A 24,689-nucleotide genomic window follows, 5' to 3' on the forward strand; every position below is an offset into this window, starting at 1 on the left:
CCCTGTCCCTGTCTCAATTGTAAAATGTCAAGGCGGGACAACTTCGGATGATTGAACCGACGGTCTTGCCTAACATCTACTTACCCAGGTACCTAGGTAGTATTGCATCTGTCTGGTGGAGGGGGGGGTTACTTGAGCAATTCAATGCTTCAATGCTGGGTAACTATAACCTGAATTAGACCCTGTCAAACAAACAAGAGTGTTTTTCTTCTTCTCAATCTTCCATAATACACGTTGCTGCATCAATCAATTGACTTGCTCTCGACTGCCGACTCAGGATGCTCCCCATCAAGTGCTCAACATCGTGTTATCTCTGTGTCTTACAATTGGTGGGCCTCCACTGTCTCTAGCCCCGATGGTCGGGCAGCCTGCGTCAGTGGTGGTTCGGTTCAGTGGTACCTGATTAAACCCCCAATCATGTCTCTTCAGCGTCCATCGACGCTTGGGGCCTCAATCAACGTTCTGAGCCCCGCCATCGTTTTGACATGAGAGCCCCGCAGTCGGAGTCATTGGCAGTCATAGCAGACAGTAATAAATTCCCCGACTGCTCTCTATGTACAGGCTCTACATTAACCATATTGTGATTTTTACCTAATTCAAACTCAAGTCCAACGGAAAACATATCCTGACCACTGCCTTGTCTGCCTATAATACCTAGCCCGCCATGGATCTCGTCAACAGGTTGGTTTGCCCCGTTTTGGACAGTTTGAATTGAGCACTCAATCCTTGACATCCCACTTTCCAAACACCCAGACACTAATTGATGTAAAATTCTCTCCAGTCTCGAAGGCCGTCTTTTGTTTGCTGTCCCCAAGAGTAAGTCGGTTCGATTTGTCCGACTGCAGATGTGACGGCCATGCTAATGTCCTGATAGAGGGCCGACTCAATGCTGCTACACTTAACCTCCTCGAGGGCGCCGACGTCCAATTCCGCCGCGAGAACCGCCTCGATATCGCTCTCGTAAAGAACCTCCCAATCGCTCTGATCTTTCTCCCCGCTGCCGACATTCCCACCTTTGTTGGCGAAGGCCGTTGCGATCTCGGAATCACTGGATGGGACCAAGTTCAGGAACACGATGCTTCGGTTCGCGCGTACAATCAGTTGCGACGCAGCTCAGTTGACCTGACTTCTACCGAGGACAAGGTTGCTGGTTCTGACATGGTCATGGAGCTGGGCTTTGGAAGCTGCAAGCTCCAGGTTCAGGTGCCCGAGAAGGGCCAGTACAAGACCCCCCAGGATCTTGTCGGCAAGACCATTGGGACCAGCTTTGTCAACCTTGCTGCCGACTACTTCCTCAAGCTCGAGCAGGGTGACAACGCCGATGGCGAATTGTCTCCCCGTAAGATGCGCACCAAGATTGTAGAATTGAGTGGCAGTGTCGAGGCCGCTTGTGCTCTTGGTGTTGCCGAGGGTATTGTTGATCTCGTTGGTATGTGACCGATCTTGTCTATGGTCAAGTAAAATGGCTGACAAGGAATTTTCTTAGAATCCGGAGAGACTATGAGGGCTGCTGGCCTCAAGGCCATTGATACCGTGGTTGACTCGACTGCTGTGCTGATCAAGTCGAGAACGCCCTCCAACCCCGAGCTTATTGACCTCATCACTTCACGTATCCGAGGCGTCATTACCGCAAAGAGCTACGTCCTTTGCCAATACAACATAGAGCGAAGCCGTCTGGTCGAGGCAACCAAGATCACTCCTGGGAAGCGATCAGCCACTGTTACGACTCTCGATGAGGAGGGCTGGGTCGCTGTCAGCTCCATGGTTGAGAAGAAGAAGATTGCTCTCGTGATGGACGATCTGACCCGGCTGGGCGCTGAGGACATTCTTGTACTTGATATTCACAACGCACGATAAATGGGGGCAATCCAAACTAAACCGCTGTACTGGATCAGACATGAGGGCGTTGGTATGCATAGGTCGGTACCGGTAGGCATGGGTCTTATATGGGCAAACGGCGCTTTGGAAATTCAATGGCTGACTGGATATGGGCTAAGACAAGTTAAAATAGATGGAGTGAAAAACGTATAGTAATCTAGGCTGCACGTGAACCGCCATGTTGCCTTTATTGTAATAGGATTTTCTAGTTGAAATCTTTGAAAGGTCTTCTTTTTTCTTTTCCCCAATGCAGATAGATGATGGAGTTGTGCCTGGGCTTAAGCTTGACTATGTAGAAGAGATCGGCGCTGCATACGCCGTACTATGATGAGGCTGATTGCTGTGAAATGGTGGCTTGGCAAAGAGCTGAGGCCGATAATACACTACTAACCTACCCTGCCTAGGTACCTATGCACGAGAAAGCTATGCCATGGCTGAGCATAAATGGTGCTGGTGCTTCTTTTTAGACCTTGAAGGCTTCTAGAGAGCTTCTTCACAGGCGCCTAGTTCTCTTGAAACAGGGATCTATGACTGAAAGCTACCTATGCTAATCCCAAGGGCCGGAATGAGGTTATGGTGATCGGGAGGCTCGGGAATCCTGTGGGTGTTGAGACAAGGCGATGACCTCACTCCTCACTAGGGCGACTACGTAACTGGAAATGAGCCACAGCCGCAACTCAGCTCATCAGATCTTTGTTTAATATTGCCTACCTACTTTTAGGTACCTGTCTATTCAGTTATTCACTGATTGACCTTGGCAAAAACACCCAAACAATCTTTTCTTTTTCTTTTTGCGCCTTTACATTTCAATTCTGCTCAATGCACCGTTGAGCTAGGGAAATCTTGACGTTTGTTACTACACGTTCCACCATGGCCAAGATCGGTCCTCCATCAGAAAATGCTGGTAATAACCACCAGCCTTCGACTCTTTACTCGGTGTGTATCCATTCCTATTAAAACTTCTTTCGACGTCGTACATTTTCATATTAAGACGAGAAACCTCATCCTTCCCACGCTGTCGGGATAAAACAACATGGAACGAACCAGCTGGTTAACAGAAATGCCCATCTTTAGCTTGTTATGACACCAATTAATATTACCGTTTTCCTGCTCTCGCTTCTGCTGGTTGATTTCCGTCATACTGCCAGTCGCAACAACTTCTACGCCACGGGTAGCGAGCAGGCAAGATGGATATCTCGATGGCTTCTTCAGCCCTATCAACACATTGGGCACAGCGACCACGATGCTCATGGTCGCTGGCATTATCACAGCAAGCAGAAAAAGCTCATGAAGATGGAAGCAGATGAGGCCTTTCAAATGAGGTCTACCGTGCTTGTCTTCATGGCAGTGGCTTTGGCTCTGGCCACGAGCGCCGTGTGGCTCGTGACAAGTAGTCTATATCATGGCGTCGCTGCTCTTGTTGAGCAACAAGTCAACAACCAAACCGCCCCGTTGCTTTCGATGGTGTGAACGACCGATCGCCCATCCATAACGGAGCCAAGCAGGCCAGCAATAATGGACACTCCCCTGCGTTTCGCGGGGTGCCATCAGGTCATTCATATCATGTCACTTCGCATTAATACCTTCCCATCACAAGCCGGCGGATCTATCGACTCCCGGACATTCCTCAGATGATCAATATCCTTTGGCTCTACGTCACTTTTTGATAATTTCCTTCGCGCTGCAACAGCAGATTTTTCTACTTGCATCATCGTCTTGTGGGCAGCCGTTTTAGCAGTACCATCACGCCACGATGCACTGACTCTGACTGGCTTTGGAGTGTCGATCAAAAGTGGCATCCGTGTTGCTACGAATGCTCATCGACACGGGTATTTCAGGGGTCTTTGTGGGCCGTGACATGCGTTTCGCACCCATGCATAGCTCACAAGCGAAGGAGAACATTGTCATGTGTTGGAAGTGTCAACAATTATCATGAAACCGGATGTTTTGGTCCTGCAGCACTAGAAGAGGGAGCAAAAAGTTTGAGTAGTTTTGAATCCGGATCCGAATTTGAATGTGGAATTGAAGCCCAGCAAGACTATGTCGGGATGCCATACCTAAGTAACTCGGCAAGAATTGAATAATAAGAAACCCATATATACCACAAACGCCTATCCTGTTCGATCCCGTTTCTGAATTGACCTGTCAGAGACTTGAGAGGCGAGGCCAAAACAACGTTAAATTCCCACACAAAAGTACATCTCTCTTAAACATTGAAACGTAAAATAGTATCCCTTCACATCGAATCGTCAACATAGTGAGTGAGTGACACACTATCTCATACGCTCCTCCACACCACCCCAGTAGACAATGGGTCTGGGTTCGAGAAGACTCAGCTCACTTCCGAAGCTCTTGCGCTCAGCTTCTAGACTCAAAAGAGAAGGCTGGCGGGAGATGACGCTGTTGATGGTAGCGGCAGCAGATGAACCCATCGTGTTGACAGACGAGTATGACGCTTGTGTCGAGGTGGAGGCTGAAGAGCTGCGGCGTAGGGAGTTACGCAGACGAGAGGGTGAGAAGCGAGAAGCCATGGTTTCAAAGCGGGTGTTGTGAGTCATTTTGTGTTGTCTTGATGATGGGGTTGAATGTAGTATTACGTCTCGTTATGTGAGACTGTATTGTCGTATTATTTGACGTTGATAATGTTGATGAGAATAGTGATGGTGATGATTCTTGGTAGTCGTGCAAAGTGCGTACTGTCCAGCAGTTGTCGTGTAACGTGATAAATCGGATTCTTCTTGAAAGAGTGAACGGGGTCAAAGGATAGAAAACAGAGGCACAGCCTTTGGTATGTTTCTACCGACGACTCTTTGTGTTTGTCAACGAAAGACTGAAAGATGTTTCTTTGGATGAATGCAAAGATAAAACAGACAAAGCAAAAGGGAAAGATGTCGTGCCTTTATCTAGCTTCAACAAAACACAAGACCCAAAAAAAAGGACCATCCTAGGCATACCGCACCGTCCTTGTCGTTTGTATCAGGATTGCCAAGGGTCGTTGAGGACGGGAATGTGGGTGCACGCACGGATGATTTCAACGTTGTGACTAGCAGCTGAAACAGTCGCTCACAAACTATTACTACGAAAGCAAGGATTCTTTGTCGCAGGCAGATACATAGCACACTCTTGGGTTGATCAAACAAGCCTCAGGGCCAGACCTGGTTGGATGGTTAATTGGATGTTACATGCCGTGGCACGGACTACGCATATACCGTCTTGTGCATAAAAAGCAGATGTCTATTTTTGATCGACCGAAACAAAGTCTCGTACCTAGCCAGGGACACCCTGCTTGCTTCCCCCTTTTGCTCTAAGCCTTTAACACTGACAGACCTGGAACGCCGTACCTAGCTTTGAATCATGCCACAAGATGAGTCCATCGTCCTGAATTTGCCTTCCATTTAATGCGTTGCCATATTGCTCCATTAGAATAGAAAGAAGAAGAAAGAAAGAAAGAAAGAAAGAAAGAAAGAAAGAAAGAAAGAAAGAAAGAAAACGCCTTGTAATATTCTCGTCTCCTCTCACCTGATGTGTATGGCATCTCGTCCCTATCCTCTCTTACATTACGCCTTCCGGTTTCGTCATCGGCGAAGGCCGTCGTGGTCGTTTTATGACCGGTTCTGTGTCTGCCTGACTGTAGCACTCCGGCGGATACTTTCGCCCCAAACCGAATCGTCAAGCATTCCCCGGACTTGCATGGGGCTGGTTGGATCCAAATGATTACTTTCATGTCCCGTGGGAGCCGATGTTCTCGCTTGCGTTGTAGGCTGCTGAGGCTCGTCCTCTTCAATCTCGAAACTGAAGGCCGAAGGTTGAGAAGGCACCGTTGGTGATGGAGGTGCAGCTCTGGGGAAGCTGAGAGGGTGACTCCATGATGTATCGTGCAACGACAGATCCACAGACGCCAACCAATTGCGTGGCTCTCCTGCATCGACACTCGATGGGCGTGAGTTGGGTGAAAGAGGAGATCTTGACCCTGCTCTGCCGGTCTCATCCTCGCTCAAATCGTTCTCGACCATGATCTCGGGGATATTGAGCTGTGGCACGGCAGTCATCCGCGCCGATTGCTTGCGCATTAAGTGCTTCTTGAATTGTCGTGTGTAATACCTGTAGCAGTGTTAGTGACTAACGAAGGCCCTCATAGCTCAGGTTCTGTAGCTTACAATGTGTCAAAGAAGCCCAAGACAACGCCACGTCGGACTTGGTCGTCAACTCGTTGGAGACGTGCTCGACGTCTCAGAAATTCTTCGAGTCTGTGCATTCGGTTAGAACTGAGACCAATGGTGCGGCCGAGATGGAAGAACTCACCTCAGACTCTTGTTGTCGCTGATAATATTATAGTGAGCCAGAATCATGAGCACGCTCGTAAAGGAAATACCCCTATCCGGGTCTGCGGAAACTAAGACTTCCTCATAGAAAGTATTGAATCGCCGACGTTGATAGCGAACTTTTTCCGAGTCAATGCGTCTCAATCTGGCGTTTAGTTTGTTCAAGTCGATCCCGCTAAATCCACTGGTTGTTGCAATCGATGAATGGTGCGTCAATTTCACATCATCCCTGATGTCCTCCAGGATGGAGTGAACACTGTCCTCAGGATCGTAAATACGCATCTGGAAGACGCCTGATAGCTCGCCCAGCAGCCGAGGGAAAGCTGCCTTGGTAATGTATCCAGTGCCGGCCGGGTCCACACTGCGCCAAGCTTCTTTGAACCGTCGTATCTCATCTCTATCCACAACTGCCATGCCACTTGAGCGTTGGAAAACATAACTGAAGCTTTCGTAAATGAGTGATACAAACAGGTTCACAAAGATATACATGCTGACAATGTTCCAGGCAATGAAGAGAATTCTTGCCCAAGATTTGCTGCCGCAATCACTGTTGAAGAAATTGCCTTCATCAATAACGCAAAGCGGCGGCTCGATATCGGCATAGTCTTCCATGACCGCATTCCATCCCTCGCCAAGACTCATCCTGTATAATAGAATCAAGGCCTTGGGAACGGTTCTGAAATTGATATTTCCATCTGTCTCCTCTCCGAACCGTGTCAAGCTGAAAGCCTGGGTCATTGCAATGGCAAAAACCAGGAAGAATACCAGCCAGGTCGCAAGCAAGTTGCCAATTACCGTCAGACTGGCTGCGGCAGTCTTGAAAAGCTGATCTAGCGCGTCGTTTCGGGGAATAAGCAATAGCACAATGGCTACCAAGAAAACCTTGTGAAGCTGGACGTATGCCTCGAGGTCGGTATCCGAAATCAACAGGGCAAAGGTCGAAACAAACGCGCCAAAGACAATGAAAAGCGAGTAGAGGTCCCATGAGCTTCGCCTGAACCGTACCCAGCCTAGACCAATGATGCGGATGGCAATGTTGATAGCATATGCCACAATGAAGGCGAAGAAAACAAAGTCACGGTATCTCGTCCACCACCACGGCTCATTGGCAAATTCTGAAACAAGAACAATCAAGTGCAGTACCAGAATGACTGTGATTGTCCGATACCACTTGCCCTTCTTCTCAATGGCTCTTTTGTGACACCACTTCTTCCAACTCTTTTCAGAATCATCATAAGAGCTTTTAGAAGGCGAAATCTGGCGCAGAATTTTCCGCAATTCGAGCCATGAGCGCTGCTCAGCCGTCAGATAAGCCACGCCAGTCTGCTCTGTATAGTTGCGCATGAACACGGAGATGAACAGTGTGAGCACGAAGACGGTCGCCAGCAGATTGAAAATGACAATAAAGACAGCATTCCCCTGCGAAGCCAGGTCAGAAGGTTGCTCCATCCGGCCGGTGATAGCCTGAACAGCGAAAGATACATCCGTCCATCCTTCCTGACTGACGATCTGGAAGAGGATGAACAAAGATGAACCAAAATCGTCAAAGCTGAAGAAAGGATTTGCAGCAACACGAGGGGCAAGCATCGGCCAATCATCACTGAATGGTGTGCTTTCAAACTCCCCGTAGCAGTTGTCCATAGTTTTGATTCCATCATCACCATCGTTGCAAGATAAAAGTAGGCCGTTAAATAGATTGAGGCCGTAAATGGCAGCCGGAATGAGCAAAGACAAGGAAACAAAAGCAGCCTATAAAAGTCGATTAGCAAAACTTAACTACAAATGATAGGATACTACTTACACCCAAGATCTTCCACCAACCAACGATAATTAGATCGTGGAAGGTGTTCCTAGCGCTATTGCTGACATTCAGCAGACGGAGGGCACGAAGGGCCTTGAATGCGCCGATGGCTCTGGAGATGGCGCCATCATTGATGAGAAGTGTAACAACATTGATCCAGAGGGTTACTAAGACAATAGAGTCCATGAACCCCCACGAGCTGCGCAAGAATGCGTTCGGGGTCCACAGGAGTCCGTCTGCGATTATTTTGATCCCAGCTTCCAGTGTGAAAACGATGGCAAAGGCCATATCAGTCCAGATGTACCAGTTCCTAATACTGAAATCATGCTGTTCTTGATATTCCTTCTGATAAAGAGGAGTGGTGATACATGCAAGAATGACCATGGCTGCGATCGCGGTGTAGACGAAGATCGTAAAACAGTACCAAAGCACAGTATCAGGTACCACACCATCGATTCGTTCGATACCACGAGAAGGACCAACAACCCGCTGACAAAGCCGTCGCAGGCTGTTGTTAGGCGTGAAAATATACAACGAGTTGTTGTAGTTGGGATATTTGGCAAGGTATTCTCTCTGGGCTCTTCTTCGAGTCATCGTTGCAGACATGGCCTGCTCGGCCATTTGTCGAGGGTCGGAGGTGTCATTCGCACCATCAAATCTTAAGCTCGAATAAAACGGGTTCGGCTCTCTATCGCTGAACCAGTCTTTAATTTTCCCCCAGACGGCAGAAATCCGCCCGGGCTTGATCTCACCACCCAAAAGCGTGGTTGCACTTCTAACAGGAGCATGGTGTTCTGGTTTCGGGTTCATCTGATCGTCCAAGAACTCACGAACAACCGCATCCTTAAGGAGCATCTCGACCGTCGCAGGCCCATAATCGAGAGGGTCTTTATTCTTGCGATATTTCGAAAAACCAAAGATAGTAGAGAGGGCCAAGTTACTGGATGAAGCACCAAGATCGCGCCTTTGAAGAAAAGCCTTGACTTGTTGAAGCCGCTTCTCATCCTCAGACACATCAAAATTCTCTTGAATGACAGCAATGAACATATTGACGAGAATGAAAAAGGCCACAATGAACCACCCAATCAATAGAACAGCTCCGATCCAAGCAGTGTTTTTGTGTCTTGTATATGATGTGACAGTATAGAGGATCTCTGTCCAGTTCTCGCTCGTCAAAATCTGGTACATACCTAGGAATGAGTTGTAGATGGTGTAGAACGATATGCGATTGAGATCGCCATCGTCATACAAAGGTATCTGGCCCCTGAATAGTTGCGCAGCAAAGATCGCAACCAAGAAGGTCATGAGGAAAACAAAGAACATTAGATTCCCAATACCAGCAGCATTTCCTAGAACAAGTAGAATGAGTTCTCGTGTCACGGGTATTGCCAAAACGATGCGATAGACCCGAAGAATTTGGAAGACTGTCAACCACCAGTACGCTCTTGTACGGCGAATTGGAGGTATTAATATGACAGAGGTAATAATTGCAAGCCCTAGGTCGAAAATATTCCGCCAGCTTTTGTGGAAATAGTTCCAATCGGTAACAATCCGAATGATCATTTCTATGTCAAGAAGGATGGTGACAATTATTTCTGCCGTGTCAATGATTCGTGCTCTTCTTGATGACATGGTTGCACTACGGCAAGCCTGGCATATTAACCCGAAGGTAATAACAAGAATCCAAACTGCCCTGGTCTTGTGGTAGACACGCTGCAACGATGATGTGCGGCGAAGTCTTTCATCAGAATGAGCTTGAACGGGTGGTTCTTCACTAACAGTGAATGCACTGGCCTTGCTCTCTTCTCTAATAACTTGGAAGGACGATGTGATGACGGCGATAAGCAAATTCGTAAGCCAAAGCATCATAATCATGGTTCCCGCGCCGAAAAACAGTGCGGCTTGGAAATAATCAGAGCGCATTGTCATATACATAAGATCGGTGAATGTATTGGCGCTCATGATAACGAATACTAATTCCAGGGAGTTGAATATATTGTCGAAGTTGACAGTCCCGTTGTATGGGTTGGACTGCTGGAGACAAATGGAACCTCGAGGGCACATAAATCCTTTCCCTTCTTTGGTCCCATTCATAAGATCTGTCAAGGACTCGGAGTTGTTGAACTTGAGCCAAGGCATGGTCTCCCCTGTCCGGTTGTTCAAGTAGCCGCCACAAAAGGCTTCGTCATTCGTGTACGAAGCCTCTAGATTTGTAGGTTCGAGCGGATCTAACCAGACACATTGCCGACTCAGACTGGCTTTGAAACTTTGCACACCAATGATGGCAAAAAGTAACCAGAAAAACGTGATGAGAAAAGCGACGCGGGCCAGTAACGGAGTCGCTTTCTTCAAACTCCGAAGAATAATCTAACAACTTGTAAGCTCGTTTTCACATCATCATCAATCAAACCATATACTTACTGCAGTACCATTTGTCAATGCCAGCAACCGCAGAATTCGCAAGCAACTCAACATTCGAAAGGCGTACATGTCATGTTTCGTTTCAAGTCCGGAAACGCTCAACCAGAAAGTGATCCAATACGAAACGACGGCGACGAAGTCAAACCGGTTGAAGGAATGTCGTAAAAATGCCCGGCGAGCAAGTTGAAACCTCTGGTGTTCTTCCAGAGTTCTTGGCAAGGCCTGCTGACCCTGCATGAAGGTCGTGAAGGAACGAGAGATAGCCGATGGTTCTGGGTTGTATTGTGACGCCTTTTTTACCGACTTGATTTTTTCGGGCTGGAAAACAGCACGGTATTGGTCTGCAATTGCAGCTCGGATACCACGCTTGCGATCAATCGTACTGTACTCTGGTGCATTGAGTATAAAACCGGAAACTATGATGCGCGAAATGATCTCGAGGGTGAAAATTATAAAAAGTGCGAGCATGGCCCAGTCGATAGCATGCTTGCCCCATCGCTCCGGACGGCCATTCTCGAAGACACTTGGGGCAGACTCGACTGCCAGAAGAATTGCCTGCAAGACAATCAAAAGCAAAAGGAAAGGCTCGGTATATGGGTTGACTAGAAGATCGCAAAGTCGCAGCCGCAATGGATTATTTGGAGAGAAAATACCCAAGGATTTTCCTTTCAGAGGATTTGGCAGAGGCGGCCTTGGTAGGTCTTGGTCTGCAGTTTCTTCCACGCCGAAGCGTGGCTGCGTGGACTTTTCACTGGATGAACGAACCAGTTGTGGTTGGTATGAAGTATCGGCGAATATTGAATTAACGGTATCCCGGTTCCTGTCTTGACTGTGCCCAACAGGCGAACGTGAGCGATGCCTGGACGCCCGATTATCGATTACCTCGGTCTCTCCACTGATATTGACGACACGTTGTGACATTGCCCGAACAATCGATCCGGCGCGCGACAAGGCACCTGATGCGGATGGTGATCTGGGTCTTCCGTACTCATTCGGATTGAGAGAAGCACCAAAGTTACGATTTCGAGTAGAGCCATAGCTGGCTCTCAAATCCTCGCCCAGGCTTCTTGTGCTGCGGCCGCGAGATGGGCTGTTCTCTACGCTTGATACAGTCTGAAAACTATCTCGATTCCGGCGATCCAGGTTGTTGGCGGACAAGGAACCGGAGATGGGCTCAACGCCCGCTGTTAAGGGCACTCGATCGGATTCGGCGTAATCGGTACTCGGCGCATCTTCGACATATGGAGCAGGAGGGTCGTAGGTACGGACAGGCGTAGAGGGCAGTGGTGGGCTTGGTTCATGATGGTCCATGCCAGGCGACAAAGCAGCTTGCAAGGCCATGGGATCTATGGGCGATCCTGGGCTAATATCATCGTTGAAGTGATCATAGGGCTGATCCCAATATGTTGAGATACCAGGGGCGTTAGCTGACATTTGAGGAGTATCGGAGAGGGAAGATGAGGCCGGCTGTTGGTAAAAGAGCCCGGCTTGGGTTTGGTGATTATCGACATGCGATCCATCTAGATCCTGCAACGGGATAGACTGACGGCGCGCAGGGCGCCCGTCTTGATCCCAAGAGTTCGAAGACATGGACCAGTAGACAAGGGACTAACAATTCGCCAACAAGGTCCAATGTCAAGAAAGATTGGGTATATGGAAGCCGTCGCGGCAATAAAGCATCGTCAATGCTTCAAAGAATAAGCAAGCGTATATACTATGGTTTGCATTGGAATAAGAAGAGTTGGCCAGTCTGCTGGGTTCTTGCACCCTTCTCTTCTCACTTCTCAGGAGTGCCAAGATGTACCTAGGAGGGTGACAGTACAGCAGCTCTAACGCACTGTACCTATGTACGACGGCCTCCTGCATCTTTTGTGGTGAAAAGCCGTTCTATGCTTTTTATAGAACTACCCGTTACAGTGTGGAGAACTTTAGTCCCCTGAAGTATGTATGTCGTAAGCTCTATCTATGGCATGTGGTTATGGCTGACTGCGCCACATTCGGTGGATAATTTCGCGACCTCGGAAACACCTAAACACGCTTCGAACATTTGTGACGCGACTGGATATCGTCCTTACATCGACATCACCAATTAATTTTCCACCATGCCCACTCGAAAACGCCCGCTCGCAGCCGTCGACGGAGATGACGGCGACAATGAGCCGTCTTTGCAACATCGCATTCGTAACATGTGGCAATTTGCGAATTTATGCCAATGGATCTATATCTTTGGCAAGGCTGCGAAAATCGACGAGGCCATTGACGTCGAGGTATGGCCATAGACAAACCCAGGTCCTCTTTTTATCATTTCCATCGTTGCTCATTTTAGTTCGCAGGAGATCGAGGCAGAGTGCCTGAAACCGAGCTCGATCATGCTGGCAGATATTGCCCTTGCTCTTCTCAAACTCGTTTCGTCGCATCGTGGTTTAACGTAAGTTCCACAACTTGATTAGCAAACATTATTGCTAACTTGCAATTATAGACACGAAATCTTCGACGATCAAGTGCGCAAGCAATTTGCGAACAGATCGCCGAATTACAACCCTTTTGGTTCTGCCGATGCACCCCTGAAATTCAACGATTTTGACATCTTCACAAAGGTTGACCCTTTTTCTATGCAATGCACTGTTGAGCATTGACGACTAACATTTCTTTCCTTAAGATCAAGGTCATGCAGCAGCTGACACAGTGGGTGATGATACACCCTGAGCGTATCCGCGATAAAATGGAAGAGCAAAAAGATGCCGAGCAAACAAGTTGGGCAAGTGAATTTTACTACGAGCCTGCGACACTTACTAACGCTGGTGCAGCGAATAGAACCCTACGGTTGGGATGCGAATGATCGAACGTATTTTGTCCTCGACGACAACCGAATATACCGACTTACAGAAGCCCCGCCAACAGTCAGAACAGCCAAACCCAAAAAGTCAAGAGTAACATATGGCAGCCGACGATTAAGTAAACGACGGCGCAGCAATATGAATGCCGAAGAAGAGGCGACCGAAACAGATCAGGAAACGAAGGATGAAATGCCTTCAGAAGACGATGGCCTCGGCGGGATGACATGGGAATGTCTTGCTGTAACTTTGGACGACGTACGAGCCGTTGTTCACGGCCTCCGTAAGACGCGCGACGAAAACGAAAAGATCCTACGGGACCAGCTAGAAGAGCATCTCGTTCCTATTTTAGAAAAGCAAGAACAATCTCGGCAGCGGAGGGAACAGCAGCGAGACCGCGAGCTGGCAAACGCAGCCAAGATGGCAAACGCGAAACGATCGAGTCGAATTGCTGGAAAAATCGAACAGCAGAGACATGACGAACATATCCGAGAAGAGGAGCGACAACGGAGAGAAGAAGAAGCAAATAAACAGCGGGAAGAGCTGGCACAGGCCAAGAAAGAAAAGGAGCGCGAGAAGCGCATGGTCTCGCGAGAACAGCGATTACGAGAACGAGAGACCCGACGCAATCAACACGAGGAAGAACTTGCGCAACTTTCCGAGGACAGCAAGAATCTTTCAAACAGTGGACGGGTTTCCGAGCGTCGTCTCAAGGTTGAGATCGAAAGAAACAAGCAAGCTTTGAAAGAGTTAGAGGATGAGGAAGACGACTGGATCTTCGACTGCACTTGTGGTCTCTACGGCCAAGTTGATGACGGAGCCCACAGCGTAGCCTGTGAGAGATGCAATGTATGGCAGCATAGCAAGTGTATGGGGATTAGCGAAAAAGCCGCCGACCAGCCAGAGTTTCATTACATTTGCACTTCTTGCACTCGCCGCGAGGAGGAGGCCAAGCGGCCCAGACCAACTATCAAACTAAAACTCAACCGCCCAACCAGTTCGGGCGCAGAGCCAGAGAGCCGTGGGTCGTTGGGTCACAGCGGATCTCTTATCAACGGGGAGCAGTCTCAAAGGGTTGACAAGACATCCGATGGAAGTCGCAATACAATCAAAGACAGCGTTGAAGATGGATTGACCTTCTTGACAGGTACTGCGCATGGCACTACTGTCAATGGCGCTGACTTCATCAATACAACGATTGACGCCCGTCCAGGACCGAGCAGGGGTTTGTTCGGCACACCAAAGATGACACCGGTGATCCCGGCACCTGTCAAGCTAGATGCTAGCTTTCAGGGCAGCCCTTCAGGCAGCGCGGCCGTGACCAGTCCAATGACGTCTTTCCGGACACCTAGCCCTTCTAAAGGCATGGACAGTTTTCAGGGGGATAAGACAGTTGAGTCAGCGTTGAGTACACCTCAGATCAGTCGCGAAATTTACAGAGCAGCACACGAGCAGAATGGAACACTACCCTCTACCGCTGGGCTCTCTCCGACAAAACACTCGCCCCCTCGTCCGTTAGATTCTGCCAAGTCAAACAGATTCAAGGTCGCTACTCCGATATTACCTCCTGTCGCACTATCGCCGTCCCCACAGCATCAGATTCTAACTCCGCCGACCAAGCACTCAGAGCCACCAAGACCGTTCGAAAACCGATGAGAACTCCAGACATAGAACTTTGGTAAGGCGTGGGTCCGCAAAACGCCACAGCTGCATCAATAAATTACCGAAACATCTTTTAGGCATGGCATGGATATTGTCAAAACCGTTCTAACAGTCGATCCTACAGCCAATACCAGGCAAACATTAACGAGAAAAGCCGACCCACCATTCTTATTGGAGAGACATAGTGGTATTCATAGACATCACTTGTCATGGGATCTCAAACGAGACTCATTTTAGCACAACAAAACACCACTTTGCCTTATCTGTATGAATTCTAATGTCATCCTCAAGATCAAATCAGGCAAGTGAGCGACCAACAGAAGTTGTGGTCAAGCGCACTGCAGCAACGCGAGACGCGAATGGCCGAACCCATACCGAAAATAGGGTGTATACTAGCAACACCATACCATTGAAACATGGTGGTCAGGAACAAATGGTCAAAGCTTGGAAGAAAGAGGCATGTTTCTCTTTTGGGCGTCAGGGCAGAATAGAAAAGAACAGTTCTGATGGAAGGAAATGATCTACCAAAACAGAACCAACAGACCAGGCTAGGGCAGGGATTGATGAGGCTGGCCAAGTATGGATTATGGTTGGTCAATTGTTCGGCTACCGCGACATCAGACAGACGTCTACCAGCAACACCGCTTTTGGCCGCGTGGTCCCAGCTATCCGGCACTTGAAGCAAACATACTGCAGCCCCCCATTCAACAAGCCTGAGGTAGGTAGCAACGTGTACAAGACAAAAAGAAAACGGTGATACACCAAGCAGGGATTGTAAGAATACCTCAGCAGACAATGACATACCTATGCTGCTAAACAAAAGAGCAGTTGTGGATAATAAATCAATCGATCAAAGCAGCCAAAGTCCATGTTTACATGTTTTACTATCGATATTAATAAAGTCTGAAGCTAAGTTGGGATGACAGATGACAGAGGGGGGCCTGGATGTGCACGTCAAAGGAATGCGCCATGGCTGAACTAGCGGCATGCGAATAGGGCGGCGCAGGGAAGCACAATCGAAAGCATGACATTCTTATTCTATTGAATGGATTGGGGCTTGACGCCAAGCGGGCCTATCTCTTAAACCCGTACGGTCTCTATTCTGACCTTGTCTGGCCGTGCTTCTTTGACCTGGCCCGGGCGTTGCGTGATGGATGGATGGTCGGCCAACGACACATGAAGATGCAGCTTGGAGAGATCAACCCTTGGGCAACGGTCTGCATTGCGGCCTGTTTCCTACCATCATGGTCGTCGTCTCCGCTTCTCTTTGAACCAAGACGTTGCTTGTCTATTTGTGGGCATGGTCCTGGCGTTGTAGACAAGTCTAGGGTATTAGAATGTCCCAGAGATGATGTATACAAAACCACATGCGGCGGCTCTCAAAGAAACACAACAAAGGGAACTCTACTCTGTCTGCTATCTTCAGGGCCGCATAAGACCAACATAGCTACTTTCAAAACACCAGAATTAAACTCTCCGACTACATTGTGCTTCATTGCGAGATAGGGTGCTTTTACCAAACTTGGTTCACACTGACATCTTCTCTTTCCCACCAAATCCGTCAACATCAACGCCATTAGCACTATCTTGACACTTTTACCCAAGCCTTATCAAGTTGTCTCTCGATCACAGTCGAACCGTAGACAGTGGAAGGAGCATTGCGATATGCAACAACACATACTACCGACGCCGCCATCGTCCTCTGACGGCTTCTCTCGACAGCCAACGGCCATGATGGACTCGCACACCTCGCACACTCAGGGCGCCATGAGTCCAGAACAAAGTTTTGCCGGCTATCCATATGCCACGCGATACACCACTCCCGTTCGCGAGGATGACTCTTCAGTGTACGAGCCATCTACAGTCTACTCTCAAAGAAGCGATGCCTCATTTGTAAGTGCAGCAGCTCTTAAAGGACATATCCGAAACTGACCTTGGATAAAAAAGACGGGGTACGCCAGTGGCCTAGGAATAACTAGTCATCCATATGGACCTTTGCCCGACGAGGTTGGCTACAATGTAAGTAAGAGAAGTAACATGTGACGAGCATCAGACTGACCCAACAGACTCATCTGCCATACACCCCCGAGGCATCGCCAACAGCGCCATGCCAAACAAGCGATGTCGTAACAACACGCAGTGGGCTCAACATCGCTAAGAAGCCGCTCACAACCAGATCAACAGCCGTGAAAAGCGGCCGAGTGCAGAAGAGAAGCCGTGCTGATAAGACCAAGAACACAACTAGCATCCTTTCGAAACCCCTTTCTGAATCTGCTAAACACCTTCCTGGAATCCACGTTGCTGACATCGAGACCTTTGTCAACCGGTCTACCGAGACGAGACTCTCCGAAACATCACGCAATAAAAAACCCGGTCAGATCAAACGCCCTATGAACGCATTCATGCTTTATCGGAAGGCATATCAGGAAGTTGCCAAGACGCAGTGTGCTCAAAACAACCACCAACATGTATCAAAAGTCTGTGGTGCAGCATGGGTATTGGAGCCAGTGCAAATCAAAGAGGCATTCGACCAGTGGGCTAGGATCGAGCGCGTGAACCACCAGCGAGCACACCCTGGATACAAGTTCACGCCTTCGAAGCCAAAAAAGACCAAACGTGATGAGGATGGAGATGAAGAGTATTCGGACAACGACTCAGACTGGAATGGCGGGCGTGGGCTTTCCAACGCAGCGCGGAAGTCCAGGTATCGGCAAGCCACACAACTGAACGAGCCTTCTTCCTCCGCCTTTGATGCCGTTAATAACTCGATGGTCGATCCATCAACTGCACCCTACCATGATGTGTACGCCTATTCCTACCATGGTAGACCTCATGTTCTCCCATATGATCAGATGGCGCCGAACCCATATGGTATGAGTATGCGCCAGTACAACGGCCTAGGCATCAACAGCGAGATGACCAGCAGAGCCGCTTCACCTGCAGAGTTGGAATACTCGATCCATGGCATGGATGGCTTCTCCCATGGCTACTATGGTGCCCCCCAATCAACTTTTGACAATGCGCCAGCTCCTCTATTTGGGCCAACTCCTTCGTACGACACATATGACGGGCTCCCTGCAGGCTCTACTCCCTTGGGACAAGAAGGTTGGATTCCCCATATGGAGAACGACCATGACATGATGCCTGTGGCGGCTGGCTATGAAGAAACTACAGCACAAGACGCTTATCTCAAAGGCAACAAAGACGATTGGAAGGTTGAAGTGATGGACGAACCTGGCCACTTCGAGGATTGGTATGCGCAGACTGAACAAGGTTTCCAGTGATCAGCATTTAAGAGTAAAATTTTGTAACAGATTTCCTTGAGTATGTTAACTTATTGGGCAGGCGGTTTTGGATACGATACAATGAATTGAGCGAGTTAGTTAGTTGGTAGTTATCTTAGACATGGGTTTCCTATTGGGTGTATTATTAGAAAGGAAAGGAATGCGAAAGTATCATTGAATATTGAATGGATCTTATTCGGTTTTGAACGCTTCTATGTTGAAGCTTCTGTTCTTTTTATTATGCCCTTTTATTGAGGTTGACATTGAGCATACGTGAAGTTGGTTGTTGTTGTGGGTATTAGCGGAGACTCCTTGACAGCTTAGTCATTTATCTTTGGTCGCCCATGTCATCGCAACTCTCTGGCCACGACTTGTCTTCAGGGTACCTACTATTCAAAACGTTGCCTCGGAGGTTACCCAGCTTCAGCACAGCATGACTTGGATCTCCAAAACCGTGACCGTAACTGGTCTTGTTCTTCTTGCGCACGCGTAAGTCTACCGTTACTTTTCCAGTATCCACAAGCTAATGATCGTCCAAGGTGCTACTCTGCGCAGGAGCATTCTGCCATCTCATCAGCAGCCGTGCACCATGGCCAGCCGCAACCGCTCGCAACACACTCCCTTCCAATCGATATCTCCATCGAAGCCTTGGTAGCAACCCTGGTAGTCGTTTTGGGTCTGGTAATGGGAACCCCGCAGCTTCGACCGATCAAGTGGCATGAGTGGGCTGGGAAGATTGAGCGTGAAGGAGAGGCTGGTTTTATGACTGGAGGTGGTGAGGTGGAAAAGGACTACCGTGGGAATCCCTTCAGTATTCTTGAGACGCGACCTGGATTCATCGATATTCGCAAACAACGACGCGAATTCACGAAGTGGGTTAAGGCTGAGGAGAAGTAAAGACAGCATTTGTATCTTGGGTACAATGTAAAGAGACACCTCCTTCTCCTACCATCGTGCAGCGTTAATGCCCCGACGGTGTCATCCGGCGACGCAGAGAATGATGTGGCCCTGGACTGCTCATAGAAACATGTATAGGTAATCGTCTCATAAGTCATGGAAACCAATTATCGACGCAAGCAACGCAATTTCCCACCTTCATGTGACTGTCTCAGGAACAATGGGCATACATCAGTCGCGGTGTACTGCTTGTGACCACTGAAAAGTGTGGCGATAATGGGCAACCGGGTACCTGTGAAGGAAGACGGTACCTGCACTGATGACTGTAGAAATATCCGAGCTCCTGCCATCATTGTGTCCTTCCTCATGACAAAACTGCCGGTTTTCCTGCCTCCTATAGAAAACATGGAGGCCCATATTATAGAAAATCCAAAAGCGTCAAGGGAAAGTGCCAACTGCAATCCGTCGAAAGACAGTTGTGTCGCTTTGACCTGTCGCGATTCGCACAACCGATTTCACCTTCTTTGTCATACTATATTCCTTTTCATCAACACCAAGCAATCCCTTTTTTCGTGCAGAGCTAGTAATATTCGCATTCAGGGGGTGGAAATGCCCAGAACATCAGGTTCCAGCGCTTCTAGCTCCAGCGGCCGAGGCCGTGGTTGGGGCCGAGTCCGCAGAGCTTGGGGAGGACATACTTTCATACGTAGGAATACCCGGAACTCATCTTCTCAATCTGGCTCCTCAGTACATTCGAGTCCCAATGCTTGCAATCTGCCTCGTCAATACTCAGCTACGCCCGAACCACCCATTTCCCATGAAGAACAAAATCCTCGAAGTAGCAGCGAGCCTGTCCAGCATGAAGTTGTCATGGCTATGGACATTAAGGACGATTTCACGATCGGGTGTGCATACTTTTCCACTACAGATGGAATTCTTCAAGTTTCAGAAGACATTTCTGCAGCTTCCTTGGACATCGCTGAGCAGTTCCTCACCCATGCTCAGCCGAATAGTCTCCTTATGTCGGCAAGAGCACCTGCGAGTTTTCGGGATCATCTTGAGAAACTCGTTAACCCAGGAGGCAAGTGACTTCGCATGGCATTCTCGGGTATCTACCTATGATAAGAACAGTAACTAACAGATTAGCTAAAGATAATATGAGGGGCATCATTCTTCGAGGCTTGCAGTCTTCCGAATTCTCGATTGATACGGCACACGAGCGGCTTGTGGGTTTGAACTCTCAAGCCTTATCATCTACCGGCATCATATTCTCGACTGGCATGGAAGATGATGCAGACGAAGAACCTGTACCAGGACATCCACTGCCCGAATCATGTGCCTTCCGGTCACTTCGATATGGAGGGTCTATAAACATGAACAGTCCTGTCTCAGTAAGTACAGCTTTGATGAGATTTTGACTGTATTGACCTTGCCTAGGTAGGATGTGCTGGCGCCTTACTGGGTGATATCCTTCATCGAAGGTCTGCTGGCTTTCTACCTGACGGGCAGGTAGCCGGTGTTCTATTCCGTGTTACTGACATCCGCATGTTCTCACTCTCGTCCTATATGTATGTCAGTAATGATACTCTTTTGTCATTACAAATTCTCCAAACTGAAATGCACCCCAATAGTCAAGCATTAGGGTCAAATACAAATCAAAGTAATGCAAAAGAGAGTCTTTCGGTCTATGGCCTTTTTCAAAATCTGGCTTCTACACCACAGGGCCGTACACATTTGCGTCGAATATTTCTCCGACCCCTGTTAAACATCAACATAATTTCAGAAAGGCAAAGGTCCATTGCAGCATTACTGCAACCTGAAAATGCCGATAAACTGCCACAACTGGCCTCGACTCTCCGCAAGATCCGGAACTTGCATACTACGTTCGCGCAGCTCCGCAAAGGTATCGAGTTTCCTTCTGCTGGGCAGTCTTTTGATAAGGGAGTATGGGGAACTATTCACAAATTCACCACTCACGCTCTGACACTCAGAGAACTAATAGCATCAATTAATGGTGGCTCTGATGTGGTTCTGTTCAAACAAGTAAGTTCTTTATATCACGAAAAATCCTTGGAGCTTTTGCTGAAGCTGTCTCTTAGGTAATTGACGATATACAGCCGCCTAGCCTGGTGGCTGTTAAAGAAATAATCGATAAAACAATCGACTTTGAACAATCCAAGGCACGCCATCGATCCTCAGTAAAGGCTGGGATCGATCCCAAACTAGACGAACTAAAAAGACAATACGACGGCATGGACAGTTTCTTGACAGAAGTCATCAACCACGTGCACCGCGAACTACCGGACTGGGCGCGCAAATATGTGCAATCATGCATTTTCTTACCTCAAATCGGTTTCCTCACAGTAGTGGAATCAAACCCTGCCACGGGGAATGGGCATTATGAGGGAGAAGGTACCACACTTGAAGCATGGGAGAAACTGTTCAATGCAGACGGTGCATCATGCTACAAGAACAGCTACATGCGAGAGTTGGATGAAGAATATGGAGACATGTACTGCCAAATCGGAGGTAACAAAGCCGTTCTCGCTTGAGTATCAGAGGCTGATCATTCATAGATCGAGAAGTGGAAATTATACATGGACTCGTCAGCAAAGTGTTGAAATATGAAGAGCTTTTGCTTTCCGCATCAGACATGTGCGGCGAGTTCGATGCAATACTTGCGCTTGCTCTTGGCGCTGAAAAGTACAACTGGCGGGGACCGCAGGTCGTGGAAGCAAGTGTCATCCATATCGAAGAAGGTCGTCACCCTTTACAGGAGCTTGTTGTGCCGGCTTTCGTCCCAAACTCCTGCCACCTTGTTGCAGGGTCACCAAGCGTATCAGGAGTGCAAGATGGCTCGCCCCAGGCTGTAATCCTCACCGGCCCAAACCACTCTGGAAAGAGTGTGTATCTGAAACAAACGGCTATTATAGTTTACCTTGCCCACATCGGCAGTTTTGTACCAGCCACTCAGGCCGTTATTGGGCTTACTGAGAGTATCCTCACCTGCATTTCACCTCGAGAAAGTATGTCTGGGGGCGAAAGTGCATTTGCCAGGGACATGAAACAAGCCGCTTTATCGATGAAGACTTCTTCGCCAAGAAGTCTCATCCTCGTCGACGAATTTGGAAAAGGAACAAACGGAGACGACGGTGCTGCATTACTGGCTGCACTGCTAGACCACTACCTATCACTCGGATCCGACTGTCCTCGTCTTCTGGCTGCCACACACTTCCATGAGGTATTCGAGAATAGTTATCTGGAACACCATAGCAGCTTCAGAATTGCGCATATGAACGTCAGACTGGAACGGGAGGCATCGCTTGTGGATGACCAAGTCATTTACCTGTTCAACCTCGAGTATGGCCACAATGCTTCCAGCTATGGAGGTAGGTGTGCAGCTCTGAATGGCGTGCCGAGTCCAGTTGTCGACCGTGCTGAGAACGTTTCCCAACTGCTTGCTCGTAATGAAGACTTGGGTGCGGTTTGTGCTCGTCTATCTCCAACAGATGAGGGCGTTTTAGAGAAAGCAGAGGTGACGGCGCGGATTTTCCTAGGCCAATCATTCGATTGTGAGGGTGAAGTTGAACCAGGAGAGGCGGAAGAAAATGTCAGAGATTCTGTCAGGGATATACTGGAAGCCATGCTTTCACCAAATATTTGAGCAAGCACCGCCAGAAATAATCCTGCATTTAACACAAAGAGAGTGGTTACTAGTAGGTGAAAGGAATTAGGACCAGTGATCGGTTTGTGGTCTTCTTGATGTCATTGCACTGCAGTGCCTGATATCAGTCAATCAATGGCTATATAACAGTTGATGTCGATGCAGTTGCAGTGAAAGCGTCAGCCATAGTACTTGGAACCTGAAGAAGCAAGCATACTTGAATTAGAGGGAAATATCAAAGGCAGGGATGTAGGTAGACAGACAGATGTCCGCCAGAAACTAACAACATTGTATGATAAATGCTTTTTATGTGCGCTCACCGGCTAGACCCTTCCTTATATAGTTATGTTCCATTGCGTCGCATGGTGCCAATTGGCCGTATCATTCGTTTACTCTGCACAGCAAGGTTAGGCTCCTCAGAAGTGTGGTTGAGGTGGTCTAAGTCAGCATTGTTTTCTTTTTGATCGACTTTGGATTGTGTTGACTTGGACAAAGCATTGATCACCGACTTATGCAGAATACGCCGTACATATTGAAGCTTGACAAGCCCGAGGATCGTATTCCCACCCTGTAGGTTCTGCTCGCCTCAATGTTTTATAGTCGATTCCATCGTGTGTGTTGAGAAATCAGCGGATGGAGGATGTTCTAGCTCCATTATGTGATAAACCAACGAACCAAGATCAAATCAATCTGATGAGTGTCATGGCCGACGAGCAATGCTACATACATGCGAGCTGAATCCAGGACTCATATAATAGGCCAGAAGAAAGACAATGTTCAAATATCTATAAATATATATATCAAGTGTCAAACGTTTAATGTAAACCAAATTGCAATCCTATATACAACATAAGCACGCTTCATAGCCCGCAGTACTTTACCCTGGGGCACTCATTATATGATTCATAAATTGGCCGTCAATCACTGTTACCGCCACGTCAGTGCCCTTCAGAGCATTTCTTCAAGCTTGCGTTGTTCCTGGAAGCATGAACCTGCAAAGTTGGGGATACAACCGAGCCTGTAGTTCATAGTCTACAAGCAATGGCCGTCCGCAATGGTAAACCTGCGTGTTCCTGGATTTAGACTAGGAAACTGAGGAGTGTGATGCCTGCACTGAGACCGGCAGCCCACAAGCCATGGTTGTTGGAGGTCGAAGCATGGTTTCCATAGTCCGAACAGTCATCGCTGGAAACATTTCCACAAGCACGTGAACTCAAACTTGAGCAGACAGCAGTCGCAGAGGAAGAACCCAAAGCCTGCCCACCACCCTCGACGGTGGTGCCTCCGCCGCCGGGTACAACAATGGTGACACCATATTGACCTCCATCACCAAGGAAGTTGACACATTGGTCATAGTTCTCCTCGCAAGCATCAACTGCCGAGGTGCATGCAGCCTCGTTCTCGAAGGTCGCCGCGGCGTAGGGAAATGCAAAATATGAGTTCGGAACATAGGACGGTGAAGCGGTTGCTGTGCCGGTCGCCGAAGCTGGAGCTGTGCCTGTACATATAGCCCTGCGAATCGTTAGTTAAGCTATTCAGCAAGGCGCATACGTAGGAAGTATGTCTAGAACACGGAGGATAAGATGAATACTCACCCAGAGGGGCAACAGGCCGGCTCGTCATCGGCGTCCACAGCGCATGTTTGGCCGTTTTGGCAGCAAATGTCGCGGAATCTCTCGCCAAGCTCCTCAGAGCACCGGAATGTGTTGGCGGGGCATGAATCGTCTCGCTTGAAGATGACTGATGCAGGTGGAATGTAGGCCGGGTAGTATGTCGCAGTCGCAGTGGCGGTTGCGGTCGCTATTGCTGGCACCTCTGGGATATCCTGTGCCGATGTTGAGGCTGCGACAAAAGCAAGCAAGAAGCAACTACTACCAAGCATGGTTGAGAGGAGGCTTGCCAGCACTGGCACGAAATGGGTGAGCA

General features: G+C 48.5%; 9 protein-coding genes across 9 annotated transcripts; 6 read left to right on the plus strand and 3 right to left on the minus strand.

Moving 5' to 3' along the window:
• Positions 1–664: 664 nt before the first annotated feature.
• FPOAC1_001463 (uncharacterized protein) lies at positions 665–1,857 on the plus strand (the record flags this gene model as incomplete). The annotated part of the gene is made up of 4 exons (XM_044846067.1): positions 665–681; positions 782–816; positions 875–1,429; positions 1,487–1,857. 4 exons carry the CDS (start codon positions 665–667, stop codon positions 1,855–1,857), a joined length of 978 nt encoding a protein of 325 aa, XP_044711983.1.
• Positions 1,858–2,748: 891 nt separating this feature from the next.
• On the plus strand, positions 2,749–3,348 carry FPOAC1_001464 (uncharacterized protein; the record flags this gene model as incomplete). The annotated part of the gene is made up of 2 exons (XM_044846068.1): positions 2,749–2,814; positions 2,953–3,348. 2 exons carry the CDS (start codon positions 2,749–2,751, stop codon positions 3,346–3,348), a joined length of 462 nt encoding a protein of 153 aa, XP_044711984.1.
• An 803-nt stretch (positions 3,349–4,151) lies between these two features.
• On the minus strand, positions 4,152–4,436 carry FPOAC1_001465 (uncharacterized protein; the record flags this gene model as incomplete). Its single annotated transcript, XM_044846069.1, has 1 exon — positions 4,152–4,436. One exon carries the CDS (start codon positions 4,434–4,436, stop codon positions 4,152–4,154), a length of 285 nt encoding a protein of 94 aa, XP_044711985.1.
• Positions 4,437–5,480: 1,044 nt separating this feature from the next.
• On the minus strand, positions 5,481–12,012 carry FPOAC1_001466 (uncharacterized protein; the record flags this gene model as incomplete). The annotated part of the gene is made up of 5 exons (XM_044846070.1): positions 5,481–5,979; positions 6,036–6,125; positions 6,181–7,949; positions 8,002–10,368; positions 10,423–12,012. 5 exons carry the CDS (start codon positions 12,010–12,012, stop codon positions 5,481–5,483), a joined length of 6,315 nt encoding a protein of 2,104 aa, XP_044711986.1.
• A 512-nt stretch (positions 12,013–12,524) lies between these two features.
• Positions 12,525–14,912, plus strand: FPOAC1_001467 (uncharacterized protein; the record flags this gene model as incomplete). Its single annotated transcript, XM_044846071.1, has 5 exons — positions 12,525–12,689; positions 12,756–12,850; positions 12,902–13,019; positions 13,082–13,175; positions 13,237–14,912. 5 exons carry the CDS (start codon positions 12,525–12,527, stop codon positions 14,910–14,912), a joined length of 2,148 nt encoding a protein of 715 aa, XP_044711987.1.
• A 1,737-nt stretch (positions 14,913–16,649) lies between these two features.
• On the plus strand, positions 16,650–18,202 carry FPOAC1_001468 (uncharacterized protein; the record flags this gene model as incomplete). The annotated part of the gene is made up of 3 exons (XM_044846072.1): positions 16,650–16,811; positions 16,866–16,937; positions 16,985–18,202. 3 exons carry the CDS (start codon positions 16,650–16,652, stop codon positions 18,200–18,202), a joined length of 1,452 nt encoding a protein of 483 aa, XP_044711988.1.
• A 433-nt stretch (positions 18,203–18,635) lies between these two features.
• FPOAC1_001469 (uncharacterized protein) lies at positions 18,636–19,099 on the plus strand (the record flags this gene model as incomplete). The annotated part of the gene is made up of 2 exons (XM_044846073.1): positions 18,636–18,691; positions 18,742–19,099. 2 exons carry the CDS (start codon positions 18,636–18,638, stop codon positions 19,097–19,099), a joined length of 414 nt encoding a protein of 137 aa, XP_044711989.1.
• A 609-nt stretch (positions 19,100–19,708) lies between these two features.
• FPOAC1_001470 (uncharacterized protein) lies at positions 19,709–22,763 on the plus strand (the record flags this gene model as incomplete). Its single annotated transcript, XM_044846074.1, has 6 exons — positions 19,709–20,184; positions 20,262–20,490; positions 20,537–20,667; positions 20,731–21,142; positions 21,199–21,628; positions 21,676–22,763. The coding sequence occupies 6 exons, from the start codon at positions 19,709–19,711 to the stop codon at positions 22,761–22,763; spliced, it is 2,766 nt and encodes a 921-aa protein (XP_044711990.1).
• Positions 22,764–23,842: 1,079 nt separating this feature from the next.
• On the minus strand, positions 23,843–24,645 carry FPOAC1_001471 (uncharacterized protein; the record flags this gene model as incomplete). Its single annotated transcript, XM_044846075.1, has 2 exons — positions 23,843–24,275; positions 24,359–24,645. 2 exons carry the CDS (start codon positions 24,643–24,645, stop codon positions 23,843–23,845), a joined length of 720 nt encoding a protein of 239 aa, XP_044711991.1.
• Between the last annotated feature and the right edge of the window lie 44 nt (positions 24,646–24,689).

This window comes from Fusarium poae, chromosome 1 (genome assembly GCF_019609905.1).
Source record: "Fusarium poae strain DAOMC 252244 chromosome 1, whole genome shotgun sequence".
NCBI lineage: Eukaryota > Fungi > Ascomycota > Sordariomycetes > Hypocreales > Nectriaceae > Fusarium > Fusarium poae.